The sequence below is a fragment of the Amaranthus tricolor genome, chromosome 8 (assembly GCF_026212465.1).
Source record: "Amaranthus tricolor cultivar Red isolate AtriRed21 chromosome 8, ASM2621246v1, whole genome shotgun sequence".
NCBI lineage: Eukaryota > Viridiplantae > Streptophyta > Magnoliopsida > Caryophyllales > Amaranthaceae > Amaranthus > Amaranthus tricolor.
In genome coordinates this window covers 27,676,571-27,701,744 of record NC_080054.1, presented here as the reverse complement: position 1 = coordinate 27,701,744, position 25,174 = coordinate 27,676,571, and the positions used below count along the sequence as shown (strand labels likewise).

Genomic DNA, 25,174 nt, shown 5'->3' with positions numbered 1-25,174 from the left:
TTCTTGGTTGCGTTTAGTTTGATGCGAGATGAGGCGGCTGTGTCGTATTCGTAGGTGTTGCAGGGATTGAGAGATATTTTCGGTACTGCTTAGACTCCTAGCGTCATTGTAACCGATCGAGACAAAGGTATTACCTTGGTAGCGGTAATAGCTCATTCGATACCCTGTTCAAAAGGGCACACGCACAGATTACAAATCAGCAAGCCAGGATCCGACAAGCGCTACAGGAATCCATGACTTCTGTAGCAAGGTCGATGCGACAGCATTTCTTTAGACCTTTATATCGCCACGTATCTATCTGTGCCTTTGAGCAGCTCCAGCTTGAGTATAACCGCATGTTAGAACTGGGTGATTTTGTATTTAACAAATGCGGTTGTTTACTTCAACAAACCCATGGATTGCCGTGTGCATGTTATTTACATATGTCCATCGGTTCACATGGTGCTTTGTATTTGGATGACATTCATCAATTCTGGAGTACTTTGAGGTACACAGAGTTAGGAGACGAGACCAACGAAGGAATACGATACGCGAACGCCAATGACAAAGAGTACTTTCAATCTCTGGTAGATGAAGTCCTTAAATCTAATCCCGCTGTTGTACGCCGAATGTCTCAGGTACTTGAATATGAACTACACCCAGATGGAGCCGAAATACCTGAGCCTTACGCAAGTCCACCAAGAAAGGGAAGACCAAGCACAAGTAAAACCATGAGATGGAGAAAAAGTTCATTTGAATATAGAAGATCATCTTCTCGTGATCGAGGGTCTACATCTTCTTCCCGCGGGAGATCTAGTGGCAGATCTAGTGGTCGAGAAACGCAATCTTCAGTAGGAATTAAGTTCAGTTTCAACTTATCCGGTACTTGACTTTAGTTTTCGTTTTTTTGCATTAATTTGTTACAGTTTAAGCATATTAACCTTATTTACAATTATTACAGATAATCCAAGAGGTCGTGATTTCTCACAGTTTTCATGGCCTAATAACATCCCATTCATCCTTCCTCCTTACTTGTTCGACTGGATTGATGTGTTAGGTGATGGTAACTGTGGATTTAGAGCAATTCCGTCACAGAGCTGGGAGGCGAGGAAGCATGGCCTCTTTTAAGACGTGCTATGAGTATGAAAATGCAAATGAACAGAGCGCAATACCTAACTTTGTATCTATCCCAGGAGTTGTTAGACGAGACTATATTCAGAATAGGTTCACACAGCAATGGACCTGCTCCTTTTATGCACTGGATGGATTCACCGATGGCTTTGTACTCTACAGCAACGTTTCTAAACATTGGCATTGCTTATTATGGTGCTGCTGACGGTAATTCGCAATACAACTGTTTGGTTCTTCCGTTAAGGAAAGCACCGGGCATGCATAGGGTAAATAAAGTAATACATATATGTTGGGTGAATGGAAATCATTTTGTTCAACTTTTAATGAACGACGATTCATCCCCACTCCCGCCCATCCATCAACGTTGGAAACAAACAGCTAACAATTTCACCAAACATCTTGACACACATTTCACTACGAGGATTATGCTCTGGAATAATCTACGCGGGCTACGACCACGACCAACTAATAACACCGCTGACGATGCTGTAAATTTAGATACTCCATAGTCTTACGTGTTATATAAATAATTACGTACTTGTTTTATAGAATTTATACACGACATTCATTAAAAGTTGTATATAATCCATAGTTATACTACTGTGTATACTAACGACATTCATTGACGAAAATAAATGCAATCATTAATGTAAAATAGTTTAAGTACAGACTATGAAGGGTCATGCCCTTTAAAAATTTTCCATTCTTCAAATAAATCTCTACAATCATTAAGGTATATTTCTAACGCATGTCGTTGACGGGGGTTCAAATCCGCGAGCTGAGCAAGTAGTCTTGCCACTGGAGCGAATCGACTGGGCCATTCATTCAGGAACTGAAAACACAAAAGGAAAACAAGAGTTAACAAGAAATAAAACAACATTAAAAAAACAAAAAGACATAGCAAAACTCTTGTATTCAGCTCTGCTCTGAGAAGGACCATGACCGGAAGTCGGCCCTTCGTCGGGGGCTATGTAGGTGCGAGCACACTCTGAACCATTCAACGTAATTAGGTTCAGCCTCTGAAGGAATAGAAGCCCGACGAAGTCCCTGCTCAACAAGGCGGGCACTAAAGGGGAACATACTCCATGCCTCCAAATATACAGCAGAAGAAGGAAAGGTCACGGAGTAGGTACCGTGTGCCGGTCGGAGAGCCTTGGCTGGTCTCATAGGAGCGGGAGGAATAGCCTGCACGAACCCGATATGTCGCAATGTCCGCTCCGGAAAATACACCTCGACGACATCAAAGCACGTGATACCCCCGATGACGGTGGTTCGTGGATGCTCATTCAGCAACGCACTAGGAGCAGAATTGTAGGGAGTCCATTCCACCTGCATGCAAGCCAAGTTAACAAAAAAAAAACTGTAAATTAAAAAACACATGCATGACAAAATATAATTTTCTACAATTTTTGACAGTTTCATTAAATATTAAAAATAAATTACATTAACCAGATGAACAAAAAACAATATTAATTTTCTAAATTGACAATAATCATAAAAATAATAACAATATTAACAAAAGTAATAACATTAATAATAATCATAACAATAATAACACAAATAATAACAATAATCATAACACTAATAACAAAAAAAAATTATAAATAACATTAACGGATAATATAATAACAATAATAATAACAACAACCACTATAATAATAATATAACAATAAAAATAATAAATAATAATAATAATAATAATAACGATAATAATACAAATAAAAAAATATATAATTTTTCTAAATAAATAATAATAAAAAATTAAAAATGGAAAAAAAACAAAAAAAACCAAACAACACTAATAATAAAAATAATTTTCAACACAACATACAAAGTTTATTAATAATAATAATATTAATTATAATAAACATATTTAAAATAATAAATTAATAATTAAAAGAAAAAGAATAATTTAATAATAAAATTAATAACAATCACAAAAATAATAAAAAAAATAAAAATAATATCATTAATAATAATAATAATACCAACAAAAATAAAATTAAAAATAACAATAATAATTATCAAAAACAAACGAAAAAAAATAAAAAAATTAAATGAACGCCTAGATCTGGGCGATTGGACCCCGGTTCAATCGCCCCATTTTTGGCGATTGAACCGGGGTCCAATCGCTCAAATCTGGGCGATTCATTTAATTTTTATTTATTTTTTATTTTTTTTAAATAATTTAAATTCGAAAAATTAAAAAAAAACACAACAACAACAATAATAATAAAAATTGTAATAACAATTATAACAAACATATTAACATTAATAAATTTAAATCAAAACATAAAAATATATTTAATAATAAGAACAATAAAAATCACAACAATAATCACAATAATAATAAAATTATTAAAATAACAGTACCAAAAATAATAATAATAATAATAATAATAATAACAATAATATAATTAAAATTTATAATAATTATACAAAAACAAACGAAAAAAAAAAAAAAAAAATTTATAGTTGAACCGCCCAGATCTTGGTGGTTCAACTTATATTTTTTTTTTTCGTTTGAAAATTTAAATTAATTACATTCGAAAATAAATTACCTCGATTAATTGTTTGCGGATTGAACTTAGTTTTTTCTCCAACAATTTGCTTTTGTAAGTTGGTTTTTAAGTGTGGTAGGAAATATTTTAGTGAGAATGTGATATATATAAAAAATTTTAGGTTCTATGACAAAACCGTTATTTTTTGATTTATATAGGGGTAAATACGTAATTTCCTCAAGGGTGGCGATAAGATAAAAAGGGTGGCGATATTTAAGGATCGGGTAAATATTTATCTTTTAACACTTATATCAAAAGAAGTTGCAGTGGTCAGTAGCACACTGGTTAAATCTTAAGATGAAGATGCCATGTACGATTCCTGGCTGCAGCAACTTTTTAAGTATTTGTCTTTGTTATTTTTGTCGTTATACTCCAGTTTATTTGCTACTTCATAAATGTTCCCCCCACTACTTGGTCCTTTTTTCAATTCTCTCATGGTTGCAATTCTTTTTTTTTTTTTTTAATATTACTTAATTAAGCTACTCCAAAATATTTATGCCAAGTAGTATCAATGTTTTGCTTTAGTATAAAATAAAATAATTAATATATATAGATAGATGGATTTGTCAAATATGTTTGTCTAAATTAATGCGCTAATACAAATATTGAAACACATGTTACATTACTATATCAGAGTTGTCGGATATACTGGCACACCTTTGTTAGAGCACTCATAGGTTAGCGAAAAAAATTTCCTCACCAACATCTCTTTACACTTTCTTTTTCATCCACATCATGTTTTTGTGTGGAAAGTTTTACATAGAAAAGTTATCTCATCAATCATCATCATCATACCAAGTGTATCCCGCTCATAGAAAACTATGGTTAGGGTCTGGAGAGGGAAAAACAACGGCAGCTCATACCCATAGAGGAGAGTGCGATTAAAGAGTCCCTCGGCTCGAAAAAGGTCTTCAAAGAGAGAGAAACCTGCAACTTACAAATAGAATAAATAGAATACTTACAAATAACTAAAAATAAAGATAAAAGTAAAGAAGGAAATAAAGAGTGATAATTAAAGGCAATGAACAAAAACAAACGCTGGGTAAAAGGGACGTGTTTAGTAATTACGACGTGGATAAGGCGCTGTCAACTGCCCCTATCCCTGGTCAAGTTCTTGGAAAGGTGAAGTTCATGCATGTCACTTTTAATATGTTCCTCCCACGTTCTCCTAGGTCTTCCTCGACTTCTCTTGCCCTCCACTATGATGCATTCGATCCTTCTTACTGATGCGTCATGTGTCTTTCTCTGCACATGCCCAAACCATCTCAACCTGTTCTCCCGTATCCTTGCGGAGAGAGGTGCAACCTCTAACTTCTCCCTAAACTCCTGGTTTCTTATCCTATCCATCATAGTATTACAACACATCAACCTCAGCATACGCATTTCAGTTACTTCCATCCTTTGTTCGAAAACCTTTTTTACGGGCCAACATTTTGTCCCATACAATAGCGCCGGCATAATTGCAACGCGGTAGAATTTACCTTTTAATCTTCTCGGGAACTTTTTATCACAAAACACCCTGGTTGCTGCTCGCCCACTTAAGCCAAGCCGCTTGTATACGATTAGTAACGTCTTCATCAATCTCCCCATTAATCTGAATCACCGATCCCAAATATTTGAACTTGGATGTAAATGCAACAACTTCTCCCCCTATGGTCACCTCTGGCTCCCCTATAAATTCTATCCCACTAAAATTGCATCGCAAGTATTATGTCTTCGTATGACTTATGCGCAACCCCTTACCTTCCAAGGCTTCCCTCCACTCTTCCAATTTACTATTAGCCTCCTCCTTGGTTTCCGCGACCAAAACTATATCGTCGGCGAAAAGCATGCACCATGGTACAGTTTCTCAAATGTATTTAGAGATTTCCTCCATTATGACCGTAAAAATGAAAGGATTTAGTGCTGATCCCTGATGTAGTCCCACTTTTATTGGGAAGGACTCTATCATACCCATCGGTGTATGTATGTTAGTCGACACTCTGTCATACATGTCCTGTATTACCTCAATGTACCTTCATAAAATACCTCAATTCTTAAGGCTATCCCACACGATGCTTCGTGGTATGCTATTGTACGCTTTGTCCAGGTCAATGAACACCAGATGCAGATCCTTATTTCGCTCCCTATACTTCTCCATCAATCTCCTCAAAAGATGAATTGCCTCGGTGGTTGATATTCCAATCATGAATCCGAATTGGTTCTCTTTAATTATTGTCTCTCGTCTAATTCTTTTCTCAATCACTCTTTCCCACAATTTCATAGTGTGGCTTAGAAGTTTGATCACTCTATAGTTTCTGCATACTTGTGCATCACCCTTGTTTTTTAAACAGTGGGATAAGTGTGCTAACCCTCCATTCTTCTGGCATCTACTAGACCTCAAGATGACATTAAAGAGGTTAGTAAGCCAATGAATACCCTCCTCTCCTAAACCCCTCCACACCTCAATGGGAATGTTATCAGGTCCAACTGCCTTTGATCCCCCCATTTTTTTTGAGAGCTTCTCCTAATCGACCCATGATCCTGTGTTCTTTGGATGTCTGAAGTTTTTTCGAATTCCCTCCTTTAGACCCCTAGTCTCATTGAGCAGTTGGGAAAAATATTGATGTCATCTCATTTTGATGTCCTCTTGTCTAAGGAGTACTCGTCCACCTTCATCCTTAGTGAACTTCACTATCCCTAAGTCCTTCTTTTGCCTAGATCTTGCTTTTGCCAACTTAAAAATATACTTCTCCCCCTCTTTGGTATCAAGCTTTTGATAAAAGGCTTCAAACGCATGATCTTTTGCCTCCGTTACTACTTTCTTTGCCGCCCCTTTTGCTTCTTTATACCTCTTCTTCTTATGCATCCTATCCTCCTCCTCCGTGCAAGTCATGAGCTCTCCTTGAATCTTCTGTTTTTGTCCTTTATCTTCTTTTGCACTTCTTCGTTCCACCACGACGACTCTTTGTACACTTTTGGCTTCCCCGTCGACACCCCTAATGTCTCCATTGCCACCTTTCGAATGGTTTCCATCATGGTCGTCCACAACTAATTTGCATCATCTGATATACTTAGGTAGCCTGACGTCTTGATCTTCTTTGAAAAAGTTGCGACCATATCCCCTTTAAGTCTACCCCACATGATCTTTTTCCTGAATTTTATCTTCTTCTCAGCAATCTTTCTCCTCATACGAAGCACTAATACTAATAACCTATGTTGGGTGGGTACCTCTGCACCCAGCAGGACCTTACAGTCCAGACACGAGCTCCGATCAATCTTCCGTACTAAACAGTAGTCAATTTGGGTTGCATGCCCACCACTCTTGTACGTAATCAAGTGCTCATCCTTCTTTCTAAAGATCGAGTTTGCTATAACCAACTCCTTTGCTAACGCAAACTCAAGCAAGAACTCTGCACTCTCGTTCCTTACACCATAACCAAACCCGCCATGAACTGAGTTATTAACTGCCTCCTTACCTATGTGTCCATTGAAGTCTCCACTTATAAAAACATTTTCATCGGTAGGTATGATGTCTATAAGGTCAGCCAGATTATCCAAAACTCACGTTTGACTTCCTCATCTAGCCCAACTTGCGGCCCATACGCACTAATGATCGATATGACCTCTTCTCCCACTACTATTCTAACTAGCATAATCCTATCAGTACACCTCCTAACTTCGCTTTCCATCCAAACCTGCATACCGTAGCTTATAACCCTTTAAAACGCTTTCTTTTTGCCCCTTCCACCTAGTTTCTTGACCGCAAGCCACTTAAATCTTGTATTTAGAAAGTTTTGTCGCCAACTCTAACAACTTGGCTTGTAGCGTGCCTATGTTCTAAGTCCCGACTCTTAGCTCAACATCCTGCGTACGTTGCCCCCCCTAGACCTGACCTTAGGTTACCATTAGTCTGACTTAACTCTATACTCGACTACCCGTGGACCAGACCAGATGTTAATGGATGGTGACACTGTTAACTCAAACACAAACAAGCTAAGACCCCACAAAGGTTAGAACAAAGACACACACTAAAAAAATAACTAACAGTAAATACAGGTATACAAGAATGAGAAAACAAAGTAATTTTCTCTCCACTTCCTAAATACTAATTTATATAGAATTTAAAAAAAATAATATTTTTTAAGTATGTTAAAATATAACAAAAATGAGTCTCTAATTCTTCATCATCATTATCATCATCATCATCATACCCAATGTATCCCGCTCATTAAAAACTATGATCAAGGTCTGTGGAGGGAAGAAAGACGACAATTCATACCCATAAAGGAGAATGCGGTTAAAGAGTCCCTCGGCTTAAGAAAGATCTTCAAAGGGCGTGAGAACAAGCAACTACTCACAAAGCCTACAACTTACACACACTATGATCAATACTAATAATTAAAGGAAATAAAAAGTAAAAATATAATACAGATAAATAAAAAAAAATAAAAATAAAATAAATAAAAATAAAAATAAAATAAAAATAGAGATAAAAATAAAAATAAAAGGGTAGAAATATAAAATCGAGAAAAAGAGCGATATGTAAAAGGTTAGGAACAAAGGCAACGAATGTAATTAGTACAAACTTAGAAATCTAAGACGTGAATAAAGCGTCGCCAACTACCCTATCCCTGGTCAGGTCTGTTGAGAGGTGTAAGTCATGCAAGTCACTTTTATTTTGTTGCTTCCACGTTCTCCTAGGTTTTCCTCGACTTCTCTTACCCTCTACCATGATTCTTCGATCCTTCTCTCTGGGGCGTCATATGTTTTTCTTTGCACATATCCAAACCCTCTCAGCCTGTTCTCACGCATCTTTGCAGAGAGAGGTACAACCCCTAACTTCTCCCTAAACTCCTGATTTATAATTTTATCTATCATTGTGTGCCCACACATCCCCCTCAGCATACCTATAACATCCATCATCTGTTCGAAAACCTTCATTACGAGCCAACATTCTGTCCCATACAACAAAGTTAGCCTAATTGCAACGCGGTAAAATTTACCTTTTAATCTACTAGAAAACTTTTCATCACAAAGCACCCCGGTTGCTGCGCGCCACTTAAGCCAACCCGTTTGTATACGATGAGTAACATCTTCGTCAATCTCCCCATTACTCTGAATTACCGATCCCAAGTATTTGAACTTGGACGTACATGCAACAACTTGAATTATTTATTTTTACACAAAAAAATTAAAGGGACGAAAGTGTAAAATGTTGTTCCCTTCCACTTAAAACCTAGTTTTCAGCCTATTATAGTACAAAAACGCTGCCTTTGATAGCGTTTTCACTAGAAGCTTATTTTTCCAAATAGTTTGGGCGAAACTCATTTTTCCAAATATTTTTTAAAAAACTTAATTAAAAAAAAAGAAGCTTAATAAATTATTTTCAATTGACTTTTTTTAGTAAACATTCTAAAATTATGTAACTTCTCAAATAAAAAGTTGGAAGTAACTAATTACACCTTTGTATATTTTTTTGCTGACATCACCCCATGCCACATTTTAACCGGCTATTGTAGGTACCTACCACTAAAGAGAAGTAGGGTTGGACCAATGAGGAGACATAAGAAGGAAGAATAAGTGAATGTAACAGCTACGTAGGTACCTACAGTAGCCGATTAAAATGCGGCAGTGGGCGTTGTTAGCAAAAATATATAAATATTAGATTAATTAGAATGTATGAATAGTAGAGATTATTCACAATATTTTATTTTATTTTATTATTTAGTATAAACAAAATGTTAAAAATAGATGATCAATTATGTTCACATAAAATTTATAAAGAGACTTTACTCATAAACCCTTAAATTAAGGAAGTTCTTTAAAAATCTTTGACAATTTTTGTAAAAATAATTTAAATAGTTGTCAGACAAAAAGAAAAAAGACCCTTGAGCAAGCTGAAGAGACGTAAAGAAACAGGGTTAACTAGGGAGCAAGTAGGGGGACTTGCTACATTTGGGAGCTGTCAAATTGTGATTTCAAATTGCTCTTTCTGTTTATGGCTTTGGCTTTAAACCTTTCAAGTTGTACCCACAAGGCCACAACACTTTTTTTTTTCGCGTCATCTAATTATTTGTTTTTTTTGTGACTACTTTAATTTGGGTTAAACATTATGGAAAAAGTCTTAATAAATAACGATTATTTATTAGATTAACAAATTATTTTTATGTGATATGATTTGATAAGGTAAGAGTTTTGTTATTTTAATTTATCTTTATTAATTTTGTTTATTTTATTATTATTCTTTTTGTCTTTTTGTGTTGATTTACAAATCACGGTTATTGATTAGAAATTTTTGAATAATATGGCAAATTCAGGTGTCCTTCGACCATGGGCGAAGCTACATGGGGGCTGGGGGAGCCCGACCCCCCTTGCCAAAAATGTGATCATTTGTAAATTTGGCTTTGTTGATATATAGTTTAAAAAGAGTAAAAATATAACAAAAATTACTATACCTTAATGGTTGGACTAACACATAGTAATAAAAGGTTTAGGGATTAAAACCTAATTTAAACTTTTATTTTTACAGAGTAATAAATTTATATTATAATGTCATTACTATTTATCTTTCATAATTTCACATTCATCCTTTTAGCGTGTGTTCATATTTTTTCGATCTTAATTTTAATATTTTTTAGACCAATTAGGCAAATATATGAAATCAAAAACACTTAATTTTTTCAAAAATAATAATTATAGAAAAGTTCCAACTCCATTTATTAAATATAACTTTTTCAACGATTCAAGTTTATTTCAATCTATATGATTTTAATATTTTTATAGCTTAACTAGTGTTTAATGGTTTGTGCAGGTCATTGTTGATTTCCAGTTAGGTGTTTTGGGTGGGTTTGAAATCGGATTTCGTGTCCATATTGTTTTGACATGATTGTAAATTATTTTTAAATTTGAGTCCTGTAAATTTTGGATCATCATGTCAATTTTGAACACCTTATATAATAAATAATTTTCTAGTATCTTGACAATTTGGCCCCCTAATTTAAATTCCCGGCTTCACCCCTGCTTTCCACTATCAAATGTAAAGGCTTTGGCTTAAAAAAATATTATGATTTTTAATATATCTTCGTGATAATTTTCTATGTTTTTTTGGTTATCCAAATTTTTTATGTATCTACTAGTAATTGGTGCTTTAACTAATCTGCCAATAATTAAAAGATTTTCTTTTTATTGTAACGTAGGGACTAAGGCACACACGACTCCCATCATACCCAGATACAACTATGAGGGTCGGGAACACAAAAGATGTCCACAAGCATACCTGGTTGATTCGAATTATGTTTTCGGTAATTAAGATAATTAAATATGTGTTAGTTGATAGCCATGGCCCATTGGGCCATATGAAAGGGTCAAAAAAACTTTTATGTGAGAGATCATTTTAAAGTACATAATATATTCTGAAACTTTAACCTTTAATTGAATTGGTTATATTCTTTTAAATATAACATATTATAAAATTACAAGTTAATTATAATTATTGGTTTAAGATTGTAGTCTTCTTAGCCCTAAAAAGCCAAAAAGGGAGTGTTATTATTAAAGTATATATAATATATGATCAGACTTCAACCACCAGCTTAAACTTTTAGTATAAAAAGTTATGGCTATCTAGTGTCTAAAGAGCCACCACCATTTTCCGCCCTCAATTCAAATTATATTTACAAACAGTATTTAAGATGATATTTTTAGTAGTAATGGTTAATGGTTTACAGAAAGAAAAGCACGAGAAGTGGCAAGAAAATGACTTAACTTAAAATCGGTATTGTAAGAGTCATTTGGGTCCCCTCGGACTGCCTTAAGGGAAACACCCAATATTTTGGTCAATTAGGGCTGCCCTTCCTCGCAAGTTTCTGCCTTTAATTTTTCAATATGATCTACTTAAGCTAAGGGAACAAAGTACAATATAATGTTAATGTACACACTATTGTCGGTTACTTCAGTTTTTGTACATTCTTGTTTCTTTGACCAATCCATATTAGGTTTTATACGGTTCAATTTATGATTCTTATTTTAGTTTTGTCATTAGTACTCCTTACTTGATTTTATAGACTCATTGATAAATTTTTTTCATTAGGCTTGCACACAATAAGACGGTAAGATTTATACAAGAGGATCTTTAATTGCACACAAGTTCGATGAGGTATTATCTTAAAATCAATTGGTAATAGGAGAAATAACTTATCAATCTCATTCTAATTCTCATGTGAGATCATATGTGGGTTATTTCCAAAAACTATCACATTTTAAAATCTTGATATCCATATTAAGTTTTGATAGGTTGATATTTAACATATAATATCACAGTGGTAAAGTCAGAATTTAAGATGAGAGTGGGTTAAAACACCAAAGATCAAAGTAGAGTTTTTTAGGAGTGCAAAATTCATAAAAATTTCTTTTAACAATTTATCATAAAAATTTCTGCCATTGTAGTATTAAATAATCGATGTGTGACTAGAATTTATATTGTGTATCACACTTTTAATTAGGTAATAAGCTTTAGAGGGTGTTTGGTAATTGACTGTTGGTGGTTGGCTTTTTTACTTAGTTTGTTTGACTAGTTAAAAATATTAGTTGTTTTTGTTGACTTCTAAGTTAACTGTAAAAGCCAGCTATTTGTGGAGATGTTTGGTAAGTTTGAGTATTGGCTGTTAGCTTTTAACTAAAAAGTGGGCTAATAAGTCAAAAGCCAACCAAAAAGCTAGCTGGAGCAGCTTTAAAATCCATTTACCGTATATTTTTTTTAGCTTTTTGACAAACCAACAAGCCAAAAGAAAAGAGTTAACCAAAAAGCTAAGCTAAAAACCATTTACCAAACACCCTCTTAATGTGTACGGGTACAATAAATTACCTAACAAGCTGAATGGGATTTTGACTCAAATGATTATTTGACTAAATCAGATGATATAATATATATAGTCGGATATTTATCTTACCAATTTTAAAAAAATCTTGGATATTTGTTGGTAGGATTTTTTATATGAAATGATCTTAGCTTGCACGCTGGCTATGCTTCCACTAAATGAGTAAACCCTACGTAAATAGTTGTAAATTGTATTTGCATATTTGACGGTGAGGAACCAATCAAGTAATAATTTGCCACTAATAAATTCCTAACGTATTGTGCACTTACTGTTACACCCATGTTCGTTCTTTATGAAAATATTCCTTTACTTTATTTCTTTGTTTTCATTTTATTTTCCAACGGTAAATTAAAAGATTTTTGATTAATACGGATGCGATATTGAAAAATGTTTTGAGATCATTTGAATTATTATTATGGATTTTTTTTATTTTTTTGACAAATAAGTTTTCTTATATTAATCCTAAAAAAAGAATGATAGACTAAATTAATTAGAGTAGAAGAATTTATAACTTATAAAAGAATTTAAAGTCTACTATTGACCGAATGAGAATTTAAAATGATATTTGAAAGGAAGTTTTTGGTTTGCCTTTATTGACGTCGAATTATATTAAGATGCTGAAAAATATATCTAAATTAAAGGATAATGTATGTAACACCCCGGTTCAAGGGATTGCTGGTGACTACTCATGTAGACTGTAAACTGACATCATAGACCAACACAAGTTTTTCCAACGCAGTTCTTAGCAAATGGACTCCCTAAAAAAGAAGATGCATCTTGTTGATATGAATAGTCTATCAATCTTTTTAAAGTTAAATCTAGGGTATCACAATATAGGTCCCAGTCTACTTAGAAAATGAGTTTTCAATTTATTATATACTAGCAATTTAACATCGATCTTGAATTTTTGCCCATTTCTAAACGTCAATTATATTTTATATATAGTATTAAAAATTAATGTTTGAAATATTAGAAGGGAAAAGGGTTAGCTTAATCTTGTGAAGAATAAAATAATGAAATTAGTTCAATTTAATTAGTATTAACTAGAAAGTTTAGAAACAATTAACTAGATTCGAAAAGAACTTTAAAATATTAATTACTTTCTAGGTTGTTCCAAAAATGACATATTTTAGTGAAAATCAACATTTAGCAAGTTAAACCAAGGAATCATGCATATAAAAACATAGAAGTATAAAAATGATGTATTCTATGTTGCAAGTATTAGGAGTAGTAGGTATGCATGTTTGTACATTATGAGCTTATGTTAGGTCTTACCGTACATTTGTCATCAATATTCGTAAACCCATGCACATGTGTATGTCATCGATTTTAAATAGACATACTTACTCCGTTTTAAATTAATTGCAATATTAGCAAAAATAATATTATTTATTTATCATTTTTAATTTGTGATTGATTTTTAATTTATAGGTTAAAATATAGTCAAGTGAAATCTTGTTTGATTCGTCTCATTGTAAATATTATTAATATCAAATTTTTATAACTTTTTATTATTCATAATTAAAAATATTAAGAATTGAATTAATGCATTAGACTGCATGAAAAAGCAAATATTACAAGAAAATTAAAAGGGAAAAAGTAACATGTTACAAGCAATCTAAGAAAACTTCTAACTCTGTTCTATTTAGTTTACAACATTTAAATAAAAATTCTTACATTAAAATTTAAAGTATGGTTAATTGAGTGAGACAGAATACTAAATTGATGTATAATCACATGTATGTCATATATGCCAAAAACAATATCTAGAAGTATATGTGTACCTTAGGCCATCATTAGCAATACACATTTTAAAATATAAACTTCTCAACATCAAACTTGATAAAAAAATGCTTTGAGGATTTATAAAAAATTAATATTTTTAAAAAATAATAAAAAGCATATTATTTTAATTTTTTTTATATTACATGGTAGGCTAGAAAAAAAGGGAGAAATCTTAAAATTAAATGAGAGAACCTAAGAAAAATGGTGCTTACTCTGACTAACAATTGAACTTATGACTTCTTAAATGGTGAAAACAAAAAATTAGGGTTTATATTGTCCTTTTAGAGTACATATATTTGAGTCACATTTTGATAAGTATTTGCAACTTTAAAATGGAGATACATATACTTAGTAGAATTTTTGTAAATATAAAAAAAATAAAGTTTAAAAAACATGTGTATGCCATTAAAAATATGTATTTCTGAAAAAGATATTTGTAAACTGAAATTTTTTTTCCTCAGATCCGCATGAGAATTATATAAAATTATATATAAGTATTAATTATAATGTTTAAAATTACCTTTAGTGAAAATTCATCATTAAATTAAATAAAATTAATGTTTGATATTAATACTTTTAATTTCTTATACCTATATATTTTATTTATCATGGTAGGACCAAATCATCAATCTAATTAAACACCATTCCATTTCACATCATATCTTATTTTTAGTGTTCTCTTTCTATTCACAAAACAATAAAATAAAACAATCTTTAATCAATGCTTAGTGCTTGCTAACAACATCACAATTATTGCCCTTCAACTAACTTTTTCTAAGCCAATCTTAAGTATTGAAATTAAAAAAAAAAAAAAATCTTGAAAAGGGAAATAAAAGAAAAACAAACAAAAAAACTAGTAGAAAAGTTAAAGTACCATACCAAATAAAATGGGCCACTTTCCGTACTCAACCCCGGACAAGTAGTAGCAATTTAACCTTTACACGTACCCTCCCTTAAAAATTCTCGTCTTTAAATTTGGCCGTCCTTTCTCCACACCCATCACAATTTTCATTTTCTCCAATTCTCTCTTTATTAATTACTTAAAATAGATTTTATTTATTAAGGCTTTTTTTTTTAAGCCTATGAAAGAAAGAAGAGAAATTAGTGAGAAATTTTATGATGCAGCACAGTCCAGTGTACTCCCCTGTAGCTCATCATTCAGATGCATCACGACCGTCTCTTGGATTTCCATTGGGTACAGGTTTGTTGTTGATCGTCATATTTAGCTTAAGTGGGATTTTCTCGTGTTGTTACCATTGGGATAAGTTTCGTTCTCTTCGTCAATCTTATTCTGATGATCTTGATCTTGAAGCTGCTAATCATCATTCTGACTTTTCTAAACCCAAGCCTAATAATTACTTGGTAAGTTATGATATTAACTTAATTATTTTTCCAACTTAAATTTTTAATTGAATTTATCTAATTTGTGAAAATATTTAACATTACATATAATGGTATATTACGTCAATATTTTTAACTGAAAAAACTTCCAGATGAAAAAAATATTATAGGATTTATTTCATATATTGGGATTTCAATCATTTTCGCTTATTATGATGAATTAACTCGATTAAAAGCTTAGCGATAATTGAACCAAGCTATACACCTACTTAATACTCTATTAGGTTTATATATAATATAAAAGCTAAAATTAGTAAAATGAGATCATCATTGCTATATTACCGTTTAGAGCTTATTACCACATTCATATAAATATATACATAATACAGTCAATATATTATTTTAATAATTAATGTGTCTAAATTGAGTATTTGATAGAAAATTGTATAATTTAATATAATAAAACTGATATCAACCCGGGTTAAATATGATTTCACTTAATTATGTTTAAATTATAGATAAAAAATATAATACAAAATAAAAATGATATATAAATACTGAAAAAAAATACTCTAATAAAGTAATTCCATCAATATTATATTGCGAAAGTTTTTTGCATCAATAATAAAAAAAAAATGCGTGAAATTTTAGATAGTTACACTGTCAAATTAAACTGCCAAATATGTTTTGGATATTATGAATTTTTCTTTAAAATAAGCTATTGGATACGAATGGTGTGCAGCCAACACAAAATAATATTTGTGACCCCACGTAGTAGTCATTCTAGCTGGATGTATTAATTCCATATTTCCATTTTTCCCTGATAAAAGTTTGAATTGTCTACTAGGCATGATAATATGTCATTGGGTTTTATTTCAGTTAAAAATTAGAGATTAGAGATAGTTATACTCCCTCCGATTTACCAGTAATGTCTCATTTATTTTTTGAATACTATTTATTTTTTACTTTTAATTTGTATTTTATTATTAATTTATAAGTTAAAATATAGTCAAGTGAGATCTTATTTAATTCGTCTCAATGCAAAAATTAATTATATCAACTTTTCATAATTTTTAATTATGCACGATTAGAGATATTAAAGATTGAATAAGTGCATTGAATAAAGTGCATAAAACAAATGAGACATTAGTAGTGAATTGGAGGGAGTATAATATTTAATTTTTAAGATGGTAAAAAAATGATCCTATACACTTCAAATAAATTAGATATTTGAACTTTAAAATTACTATTTAGGTGTTAATAATTAATGAAAAGTTATCAATAAAAACTCTTTTTATAATTAACTTTTTATTGGCATATAAATGAAATGGTACATTTTATAAAAAACTACATTATAAATTATTCTTATTATAACTAAACGGACGTATTTTAACATGATTTATATGGTAAATATGTATGATGAGCTATTATGAAATTATTGTTATTTTCATCATATTCATTATATTAATAAACGGACATATTTTGACATGATTTGATGAGCTATTATGAAATTATTGTTATTTTCATCATATTCATTATATCCTACTGATTGGAAACTATGACTTACATTTAAAAATGCAGAAACAAGAAGAAATGGCAAGTTTGCCGGTAATAATGCCAGGACAACAAATGCCAAGGTTCATAGCCATACCATGTCCATGTGAACCACCTCGGCCCGAGAAGCACGACCCGATTCTCAGCCCTCAGAAGCCACCCAAGCTGCCGCGTTTGCCCGTTCCTCTCAATTAATTGTGAAATTCCGCAAAATAGTGCATTTTTTCGGGCTAAATTAATTTTCTACATGCACAAAATTGATAAATTGGGTTAGAAATTACTCCTTATTGTATCAATTAGTGATAGTTGTGTTGTACATACTAATTAAGTTAGAGATTATTATTACTTCAATTTTTGATGTACTTATTCTACAAATTATTTCATCCAATTCCCTTAATTTATTAAGGCTTGTTTATTAGTGTTAATTCGTATGAAATTTGTTATCTCATACCCGTTTATATAAGTATTTAATTTCCTCTTTCAAATTTTTGTTTTTATTTACAATTTACAATTTTTCAATAATACTTACATAGTGCTGATAATAAATTTACATAGATTAAATTTTGGGAAATTCCATGTGAAAATCTTGAGGTTTTGGATTTTCACGTGATAATCAAAATTTTTAAAAAATTCACGTGGTAACTCTGAGATTTATCAAATTGTTTCATGCGATTCATCATTTCAAATGCCATCAGTTTCAATATTTTCCCTCAAAACATAAACCCTACCTCTACCATCTTTCATCCAAATCATATTTTTTCTTCCAAATCCAAAGATGGTAGAGTTAGGGTTATCAGTTTATGTTTTGGGGGTAAAGGTTGAAACTGATAGCAATTGAAATGGTCAGTCGTATAAATAGGCGTATAGCAGCCTTAAAGCTTCGAAATTAACTTTTACTAACGTTTTATGTGTAAAAAGGTCACGGTGGAACAATTTGGTAAATCTCAGAGAGTCAGGGTTAGCGCGTGGGTTTTTAAAAATTTTGGTTACCGCCTAGAAAACCCAAAATTTTAGGATTACCACGCGAAAATTCCCTTAAATTGTTATTATTATTTTATCATTGTATATACAATTAACAACTCAAATTGCCATGATTGTAAATCACAAAAACTTGGGTGAGACTGTCTCACTTGTGAGACATGTCTTATTGGGTCAACCCAATTGTAAATGTTTTTTTTACCATTTCATAAATTAAAATGTCAATTTCAAGAGTTAAAAGACCAATTTAAAGACATAAAACACTAATTTCAAGGATTTGAGATTGACATTTTAAGTCACACAATTTTAAGACTCAAAGTGTTAATTTCAATACTTAAAAAACCAAATTTTATACTTAAAAAATCAATTGCAGGACATTAAATTCCCATTTCAACTTAAAATAGGATGACTCAAACATTAAAGTTGATATTTAAAAACTTTGAAATTGACCTTTTAAGTCTTAAAATTGTATTTTTAAGTCTTGAAATTGTCCTTTTAAATTTTAAAATTAGTATGTCAGAATATTTACAGAAATTATTTGGTCTGGGCCAGTTGCACGGCTAAGACCGTCTCACAGGAGAATAACTGATTGTAAATTACTTTATCACGTTGCAAAATGTTTGCATTATTTGACTTTTTACGCAATTCAATGTATTAAATAATCCTTAATATCTCTAATTATGATTAATAAATTGTTTGAGGGCGAATCATACAAAATTTCACCTAACTATATTTTAACTTATGGACTAAAAACTAATTATAAATTAAAAGTAATATAAAACGGAAGAAGTATATGATTCAAAAATAGAATATGTACGTAGATGGTCTGTTCGTTACATATGTTGTTTTATACCTAATGAGTGATGACTAAATGCCATCACAAATTCACAATCTGATTCTCTGCGCTATTAATATATACAAGTAATCATACTCATTATTCCATCTGTTTTATGTCTTTTATCATTTCTTCAATAATTTAGAGAATAAATGCCAAATGTTGTTGCTTATTATTTTGCACCTGTCAGACTTTGAGGGTACTCATTTTCTTGAGGGTTTAGTAAAATCCAACTAAAAAAAGACTTATAACATATATATATATATTTCGAATTTATTTGGAGATTGAGATCTCTTTAAAGGATATAATATGTTCAAATCAATTCCATTTTGAATTGATTAGTTTATGAAAATTTAATTCAATACTTCTTAAAACTTTCTCATACATTAAATAATTATAATTAAAAATCAACTATATTAAAGTTTTGAAAAAATAATAAATTTTGTTCAGGTATATTCATTTTTATTAATTTAAATAAGTCAAATACAAACAAAAATAACCTTCCTATCATCACAAGTTCACAACATATGCATAACATTCATAAATTTATAACAAGTATACTTACACCAATGAAATTCCATTACCTAACGTCGTTAAGTGGCCTATACTGACTTGTATTTAAAGTGAGTTTCGTTAGAATCGAATATTTGCAATCTTATCCTTGTTAGTGTATAACATTAACACAAACAAGTATATTATTTTCAATCGACCTTTAAAAACAAACATCAAACACAACTTCACGCAAATATGACTGCTCATAATTTAATAAGACAATTTATATACTCTTAGCTCACACCGGAGTTGGAATATGTTATATATTATATCAAATTTTACAGGTAGTGGTGTAAGGTGAGTGATGGCCTGATGGTAGTGACGAAAGAAAGTCTTAATCAGTACCTAATATTTTTCAAGAATGAGGATCGAATCAAAGTAAAATAATGTAACTTTTTAAATCTCATTCAATTTGCCTTATTTTTCAATTTAATTCATTTTAATAAGAATAAATTTATTTCATTTCTATATTTAAACTTAACATACTGACTTAACTTTTTATATTCTTTCTTAATTTTGAATAATTTTTATTTTAATCTATTATATTCAATTTCTTAATTTTTATAATAATTTAAAAATAGGACTAAATAACGTGAATAGGCAAAAGTGGATGTCAGCTTCCACGCAACAATCAAAATCATGCCCTAACTTCACTGTATATGTTGCAATCTGCTTTAATCATATTCATAGCGTAACATTGCCAATCACTCTTTGTACTCCTTGCTCCATTTATTACGTTCTTTTTTATCCAATTACATTTTTCAATTTCATAATTGCTTTTCTGATTTTTTTTTTTCGATTGGGCCCGCAATTTTTGTCACATTTTATCTAATCATTATTTAACTTTGACAAAATTTTCACCTTCACACATTAAGTTTTTGTTTAAAATCATTATTTCCTTATTTTGTTTATACAAATAATTATTGCTTGTAATTTCAAACACCATATCATTCAATGGAGTGCTTAAACGAACAAATTAAAGGCTCAAACAAGCATATAATAGTTGAACAAGCATTATTGTAATTTGTAAGTGCTATGAGTCGTGACTAACAAAGTGGAAGAGATGCTTGGCCATTTTTTGTGAGTTTCAAAAATGATTCCTCTAAATATTTGTGATCTTTAAGGGTCTTAGAGACTGGATCCAAAGAGCGGTGAAGATAGTGAAGTTTAGAGTGAAAAGGAAGAACCAACGTTAAGGGGAGAGAAACTTATTATAACTTCTCTATTATTGATGACCGATGAGTGAGGTTAGCTCATGTCGTGAGTTAGTCAAAGATATCATTGAGTGTCTAAATAGTACTTTTCTTCATTATCATTTACTTAGTGTTAGTGTATCTCGCTCGTAAAAGTTATGATCAGAATATGAGGAAGGATTGCTAGGTGGTCATTGTGTAAAAGGGTACATTGCTCATTGTGTAAAAGGGTACACTTGCTCAAAGTGACGAGCATTCAGTATTCGAACTTGCAAGAAGACATTTGGCAAAAGGGTATGACATCGGACTTCTACGCAAAAGAGTATCAATCAACCGAAAAACTAACATAACTAGTAAAATCTGAAATTTGATTATCAAGATAGTTGTTTTAATCTAAATGACCCACCCATGACTCATTTTGCTAACATAATTAGACAACATCTAATTGATATTATTATTGTTGGAGAGATGCATTGCATGTCATGTATTTGTTATGTTCTTAACTTGCAGTATTTTCTTAAAAAATAAATTCAAAATATGCTGTGTATTGAATTATAATTAATTTATTAATAGAAGTATTGTCATATTGTGTAAAAAAATAAGAAAGATTGTAAATATCGATGATTACTTTATACATTGCTACTAATATTGATATATTGTCAAGTATTGTCATATTGTGAGAGAAATACACTTTAAAGAGCAAAATCAGAGAGACAGAATAAGTGAGATTAATTCAAATACAATTGGATAAAGTTAGATTAAAATCTTAAATCGGATAAAAAATTGCTAAATCTAGGTAGATTAGGGTTTCATTCGGCATGGAGTGAGGTAATCGACTTGGCTACTTGTTTTTATTTTTAAAATTTGTAGCTTTTGCCTTTCCCTCTCAAAACTCAGAAATACCCAACAGCCAAATCCCACATCTCAAGTTTGAAACAACACCCACCAGGTGTTCGTGAAAATGCCTAATCCCCATGAAACCTTAACTCACATAGTTATTGAACCAATTTTTCTCCGACGATCTCCACGGCTTCAACACCTCAATGACTGTCGAAAAGCTGCAATATCCAGATGCAAGAATCACCCCATTTCTATATCTTCCCCGGCCAAACCCACAAATAGGTCAACAGATTATTCGATGGGTATTACCAAATCTGAAACTAGGTCTAGAAATCGTTCGAAATCAGTTAATGGGTCTAAAAGTCTTGTTAAATCAGCAGATGGGTCGAGAAAAACTACAAGCTTTAGCGGCAATTTTAAGGGACTCCGACGATCTCCGAGGTTATGCTATGAGGTAAATTCTTCAGTTGATGTTAATTTGTCGTTTAATGAAAAATTTGATTGGTTTATTCATTGTGATGATGCTAAGAGCAGCAGTAATTCAAAGAAAAACTTAACGTTGGGGGAAAAGAAAGATAATAGGACTATGATAGATGTTGGGGATTCTCCTGTACCTCCAAATGAGGTTGTTAGGAATGAATTTTTGGCTAATTTAGGGTGCACTAATGATTCCGAGGCTAGGGTTTTATGTAAAGGAATTTCGATTAATTCGGAGAGGAGGATTACCCGTAGTTGTTCTAGATTGATGGAAAGAAAAGTAGCGGTTGGAAAGATTTTCGAAGATGAGCAAGATGATAGTAAATCATTGAAACACTGCATTAGACGTAGGTCTAATGCAAGGGAAATTCTTAGTTCAGTGGAACCTTCAACTGTTAGAGTGGATGGTGATGTGAGGGGGATAAGATGCAGTAAAGGGAAGGAAAATAAAAGAGTTTTTTGCAGTGGTTCGAAAACTTTGTTATTGGGGAAAGGAAATAATGTGAAAGGTAATCGAGGAAATGATGGTAGAAAAGATAATTCATGTAGACAAATACTTGGAGATGCTGATAAGAAGATGAATTCGAGTGGTTCTCATAAGGCAGGAGGAGAAAATGATGTATACCCTCGAACAATGGAGAGGCGTAGCTCTCATTTGTCTTTAATAAACGAGGGAAGAAAGGGGGAGGTTAAGTTAAAGGAAGAGAAACAAGAAGGCAAGGAAAAAGCTGCAGTGCATATTGATGTGAAGGAAAAGGAATGTCATGATTGTATAGGACAGGATATTGACAAGTTGATTAATGGAAGTGGTGATGCATCATCTCTACGCCATATTTCAGGAAGAGGGGAGACGGATAGAGAGGATGTTGTAGGAGACAGTAAAGCGACGGGAGGTAAGAGGAAAAGAAAGCAAGTAGGTCAAGGGACTGATCAAGGGTGGACAAAGGAGCAGGAAGCAGCATTGCATAGAGCTTATTTTACTGCAAAACCTAGTCCACATTTTTGGAAGAAAGTTGCTAAAGTGGTATTTGCTCTTATTTCTCTGATTAGTCTTTGCATCTTTGCTCTTTGCGTTTATTGAGTACTTGTCCCTGATATAAGCTGACTTAACTACTCCATTTTTCTTGGTTTCCCATCAAATGCCTACGGGGCAAATTTGGTACATGCTATACATTGATGTAGCTTCCTTCCCAAAAATTCACAAGCTGTAGATTGTAGTGGGTATATGATCTGCCAAATTTCAATCTGTTAATGCAGTTTGTGATTGTGTTATGTTATATGAAAATACTTTTGTAGTCTGTTTTGCAAATCCTCCTTTTGCTCAATCTGGTGAGCGTTGTCGTTTACAATTTTTTCACCGATTTATTTCCAAGTCACGAATGTTCACAACCATGTAGGAATTTTACATTGAAACTCATATATCTATCTTATACACCCTTGCAAAGGCCAACTATTATCTTGATTTGATCAGAGTCCAGACAACTTGGGATCCTTCCTTTGTAGTTTTATGCTGAAATTTAACATTTAGTTCACTGGAACAACTTATTTTTCACTAAAATGGTCCTTATTTGTCGTCAAAAGCTTTTGTGGCTCTGATGATGCTGTATGGCTAAGATGTGAAGGCTTTACATCTCAAGAATTGCTTGAAATTAATCAATATATAGAATTTCTTCATTGGACCAGGTTGCCACCAATCAGTATTCAGTACCTATGCAGTCTCAGGATGATTAGCTCAAAGCAGTTTGCCTCCTCGAAGGATATTAGTTTAGAATCTAGATGAATTCTATAAGAATTGGCCCAATCTGACCTTTTCAACTGCACGGTTTTAGGTTTCTATATGATTTGAGTGCTCAATCTGACCTTGGTTTCCAATTTCTATATAGTTTTTTCCATGTTCACAAAAAACAAAGGATGAAATGTTGCTGCTATTTGTTTTATGCTCATGGTGAAGTCTTGTCATATAAACTCTTTCAGGTACCGGGAAAATCTGCTCAGGAGTGTTTTGATAAAGTACATTCAGATAATCAGACTCCAATTTGCTCGAAGATTGCTACAAGGGCGAAAAAGAAGAAATCACCAACTGTTTTCTTGATGTCAAGCAGTGAGTTGTTTAAATCTCCCGAAGCAAAGAGCAAGAAGGCTTGCAAAATGAAGTCTCAAATGGCGCGTAAAACTATGCGACACTTATTACAGAAATATTGTCATGTGAACGAAAATAATGAAGCAGATTTGTTTTCTGTTCTTGAGCCTTCAGTAAATCCTTCAGCTGAAGCCTTTCACTTGACTCCAAAACAGCTACTGAAAAGTCCGGAATCTTCCTCAAAGTCTCGTGACAGATCATCGTCAGGCCGCAAGTGGGTTTTGAGGTTCAACAATAGAAGTGAAAGCCCACTCACAAGTCCTCCGGTTCTGAAGAAGGTGAAGAATATGGCTTTACACGAGAAGTATATTGATCAGTTACATATCAGGGATCGTAAGAGAAAGGTGAGTTTCTCGCGCTGCGTAAAATTAGGTCAGACTCAAAAGGACGGAGAAAAAAACCCTCTTCAAATGAAGGATATAATCAAATCGGCGAAAGATGCCCTAGTTTCTGATGCAAAAGATGCCATTGACAAGTTTCGGCATTCACAGGCGAATCTTATGGCAGTGTTTTCTGATTCTGAGGATGTCAGTGGCAATGATGAAGAAGATGAACCTGTGCTATAGATCGGAATATGTGTATTCCTGTAATGACTGAGGATAGGAATATCAGTCTGTAACTGCTGATTTGATCATTAGGACAAAACCCTGACCTAACAATCAACATTGTCCTTTGTTTAAATAAGCTTTGTATTTGAGCCTATGTACATAATCACCAATTCACCATACATTATGGCTACAACCAGATTAGAGGTGTTTATTCAGGTTATCAGGTTAATTTCAAGTGGTTTGAAATCGGGTTTTGTGTCCATATTGTTTTTTACATAATTGTAAACCATTTTTGAAGTTGAACCAAATTGGGTTTGGTTACAAGGTAGGATAAATTTCTAATCATCGGGTGTGTTTTGAACTACTCTAAACTATTAAGTTATGTTTTGACTAAAACGTGTGCTT

The 25,174-nt window shown here is 32.2% G+C and overlaps 4 protein-coding genes across 4 annotated transcripts; 2 read left to right on the top strand and 2 right to left on the bottom strand.

Moving 5' to 3' along the window:
- Nucleotides 1-5,520: 5,520 nt before the first annotated feature.
- LOC130821752 (uncharacterized) lies at nucleotides 5,521-6,159 on the bottom strand. The gene is made up of 2 exons (XM_057687533.1): nucleotides 5,773-6,159; nucleotides 5,521-5,667 (listed from the first exon to the last, which is right to left on the bottom strand). Exons 1-2 carry the CDS (start codon nucleotides 6,157-6,159, stop codon nucleotides 5,521-5,523), a joined length of 534 nt encoding a protein of 177 aa, XP_057543516.1.
- A 2,219-nt stretch (nucleotides 6,160-8,378) lies between these two features.
- On the bottom strand, nucleotides 8,379-12,807 carry LOC130821750 (uncharacterized). Its single transcript, XM_057687532.1, has 2 exons — nucleotides 12,796-12,807; nucleotides 8,379-8,768 (listed from the first exon to the last, which is right to left on the bottom strand). Exons 1-2 carry the CDS (start codon nucleotides 12,805-12,807, stop codon nucleotides 8,379-8,381), a joined length of 402 nt encoding a protein of 133 aa, XP_057543515.1.
- Nucleotides 12,808-15,240: 2,433 nt separating this feature from the next.
- On the top strand, nucleotides 15,241-17,624 carry LOC130820670 (uncharacterized protein At5g65660-like). The gene is made up of 2 exons (XM_057686126.1): nucleotides 15,241-15,673; nucleotides 17,234-17,624. The coding sequence occupies exons 1-2, from the start codon at nucleotides 15,428-15,430 to the stop codon at nucleotides 17,399-17,401; spliced, it is 414 nt and encodes a 137-aa protein (XP_057542109.1). The 5' UTR covers nucleotides 15,241-15,427; the 3' UTR covers nucleotides 17,402-17,624.
- Nucleotides 17,625-21,539: 3,915 nt separating this feature from the next.
- Nucleotides 21,540-25,097, top strand: LOC130820669 (uncharacterized). The gene is made up of 2 exons (XM_057686125.1): nucleotides 21,540-23,105; nucleotides 24,056-25,097. Exons 1-2 carry the CDS (start codon nucleotides 21,726-21,728, stop codon nucleotides 24,785-24,787), a joined length of 2,112 nt encoding a protein of 703 aa, XP_057542108.1. The 5' UTR covers nucleotides 21,540-21,725; the 3' UTR covers nucleotides 24,788-25,097.
- Nucleotides 25,098-25,174: the final 77 nt, after the last annotated feature.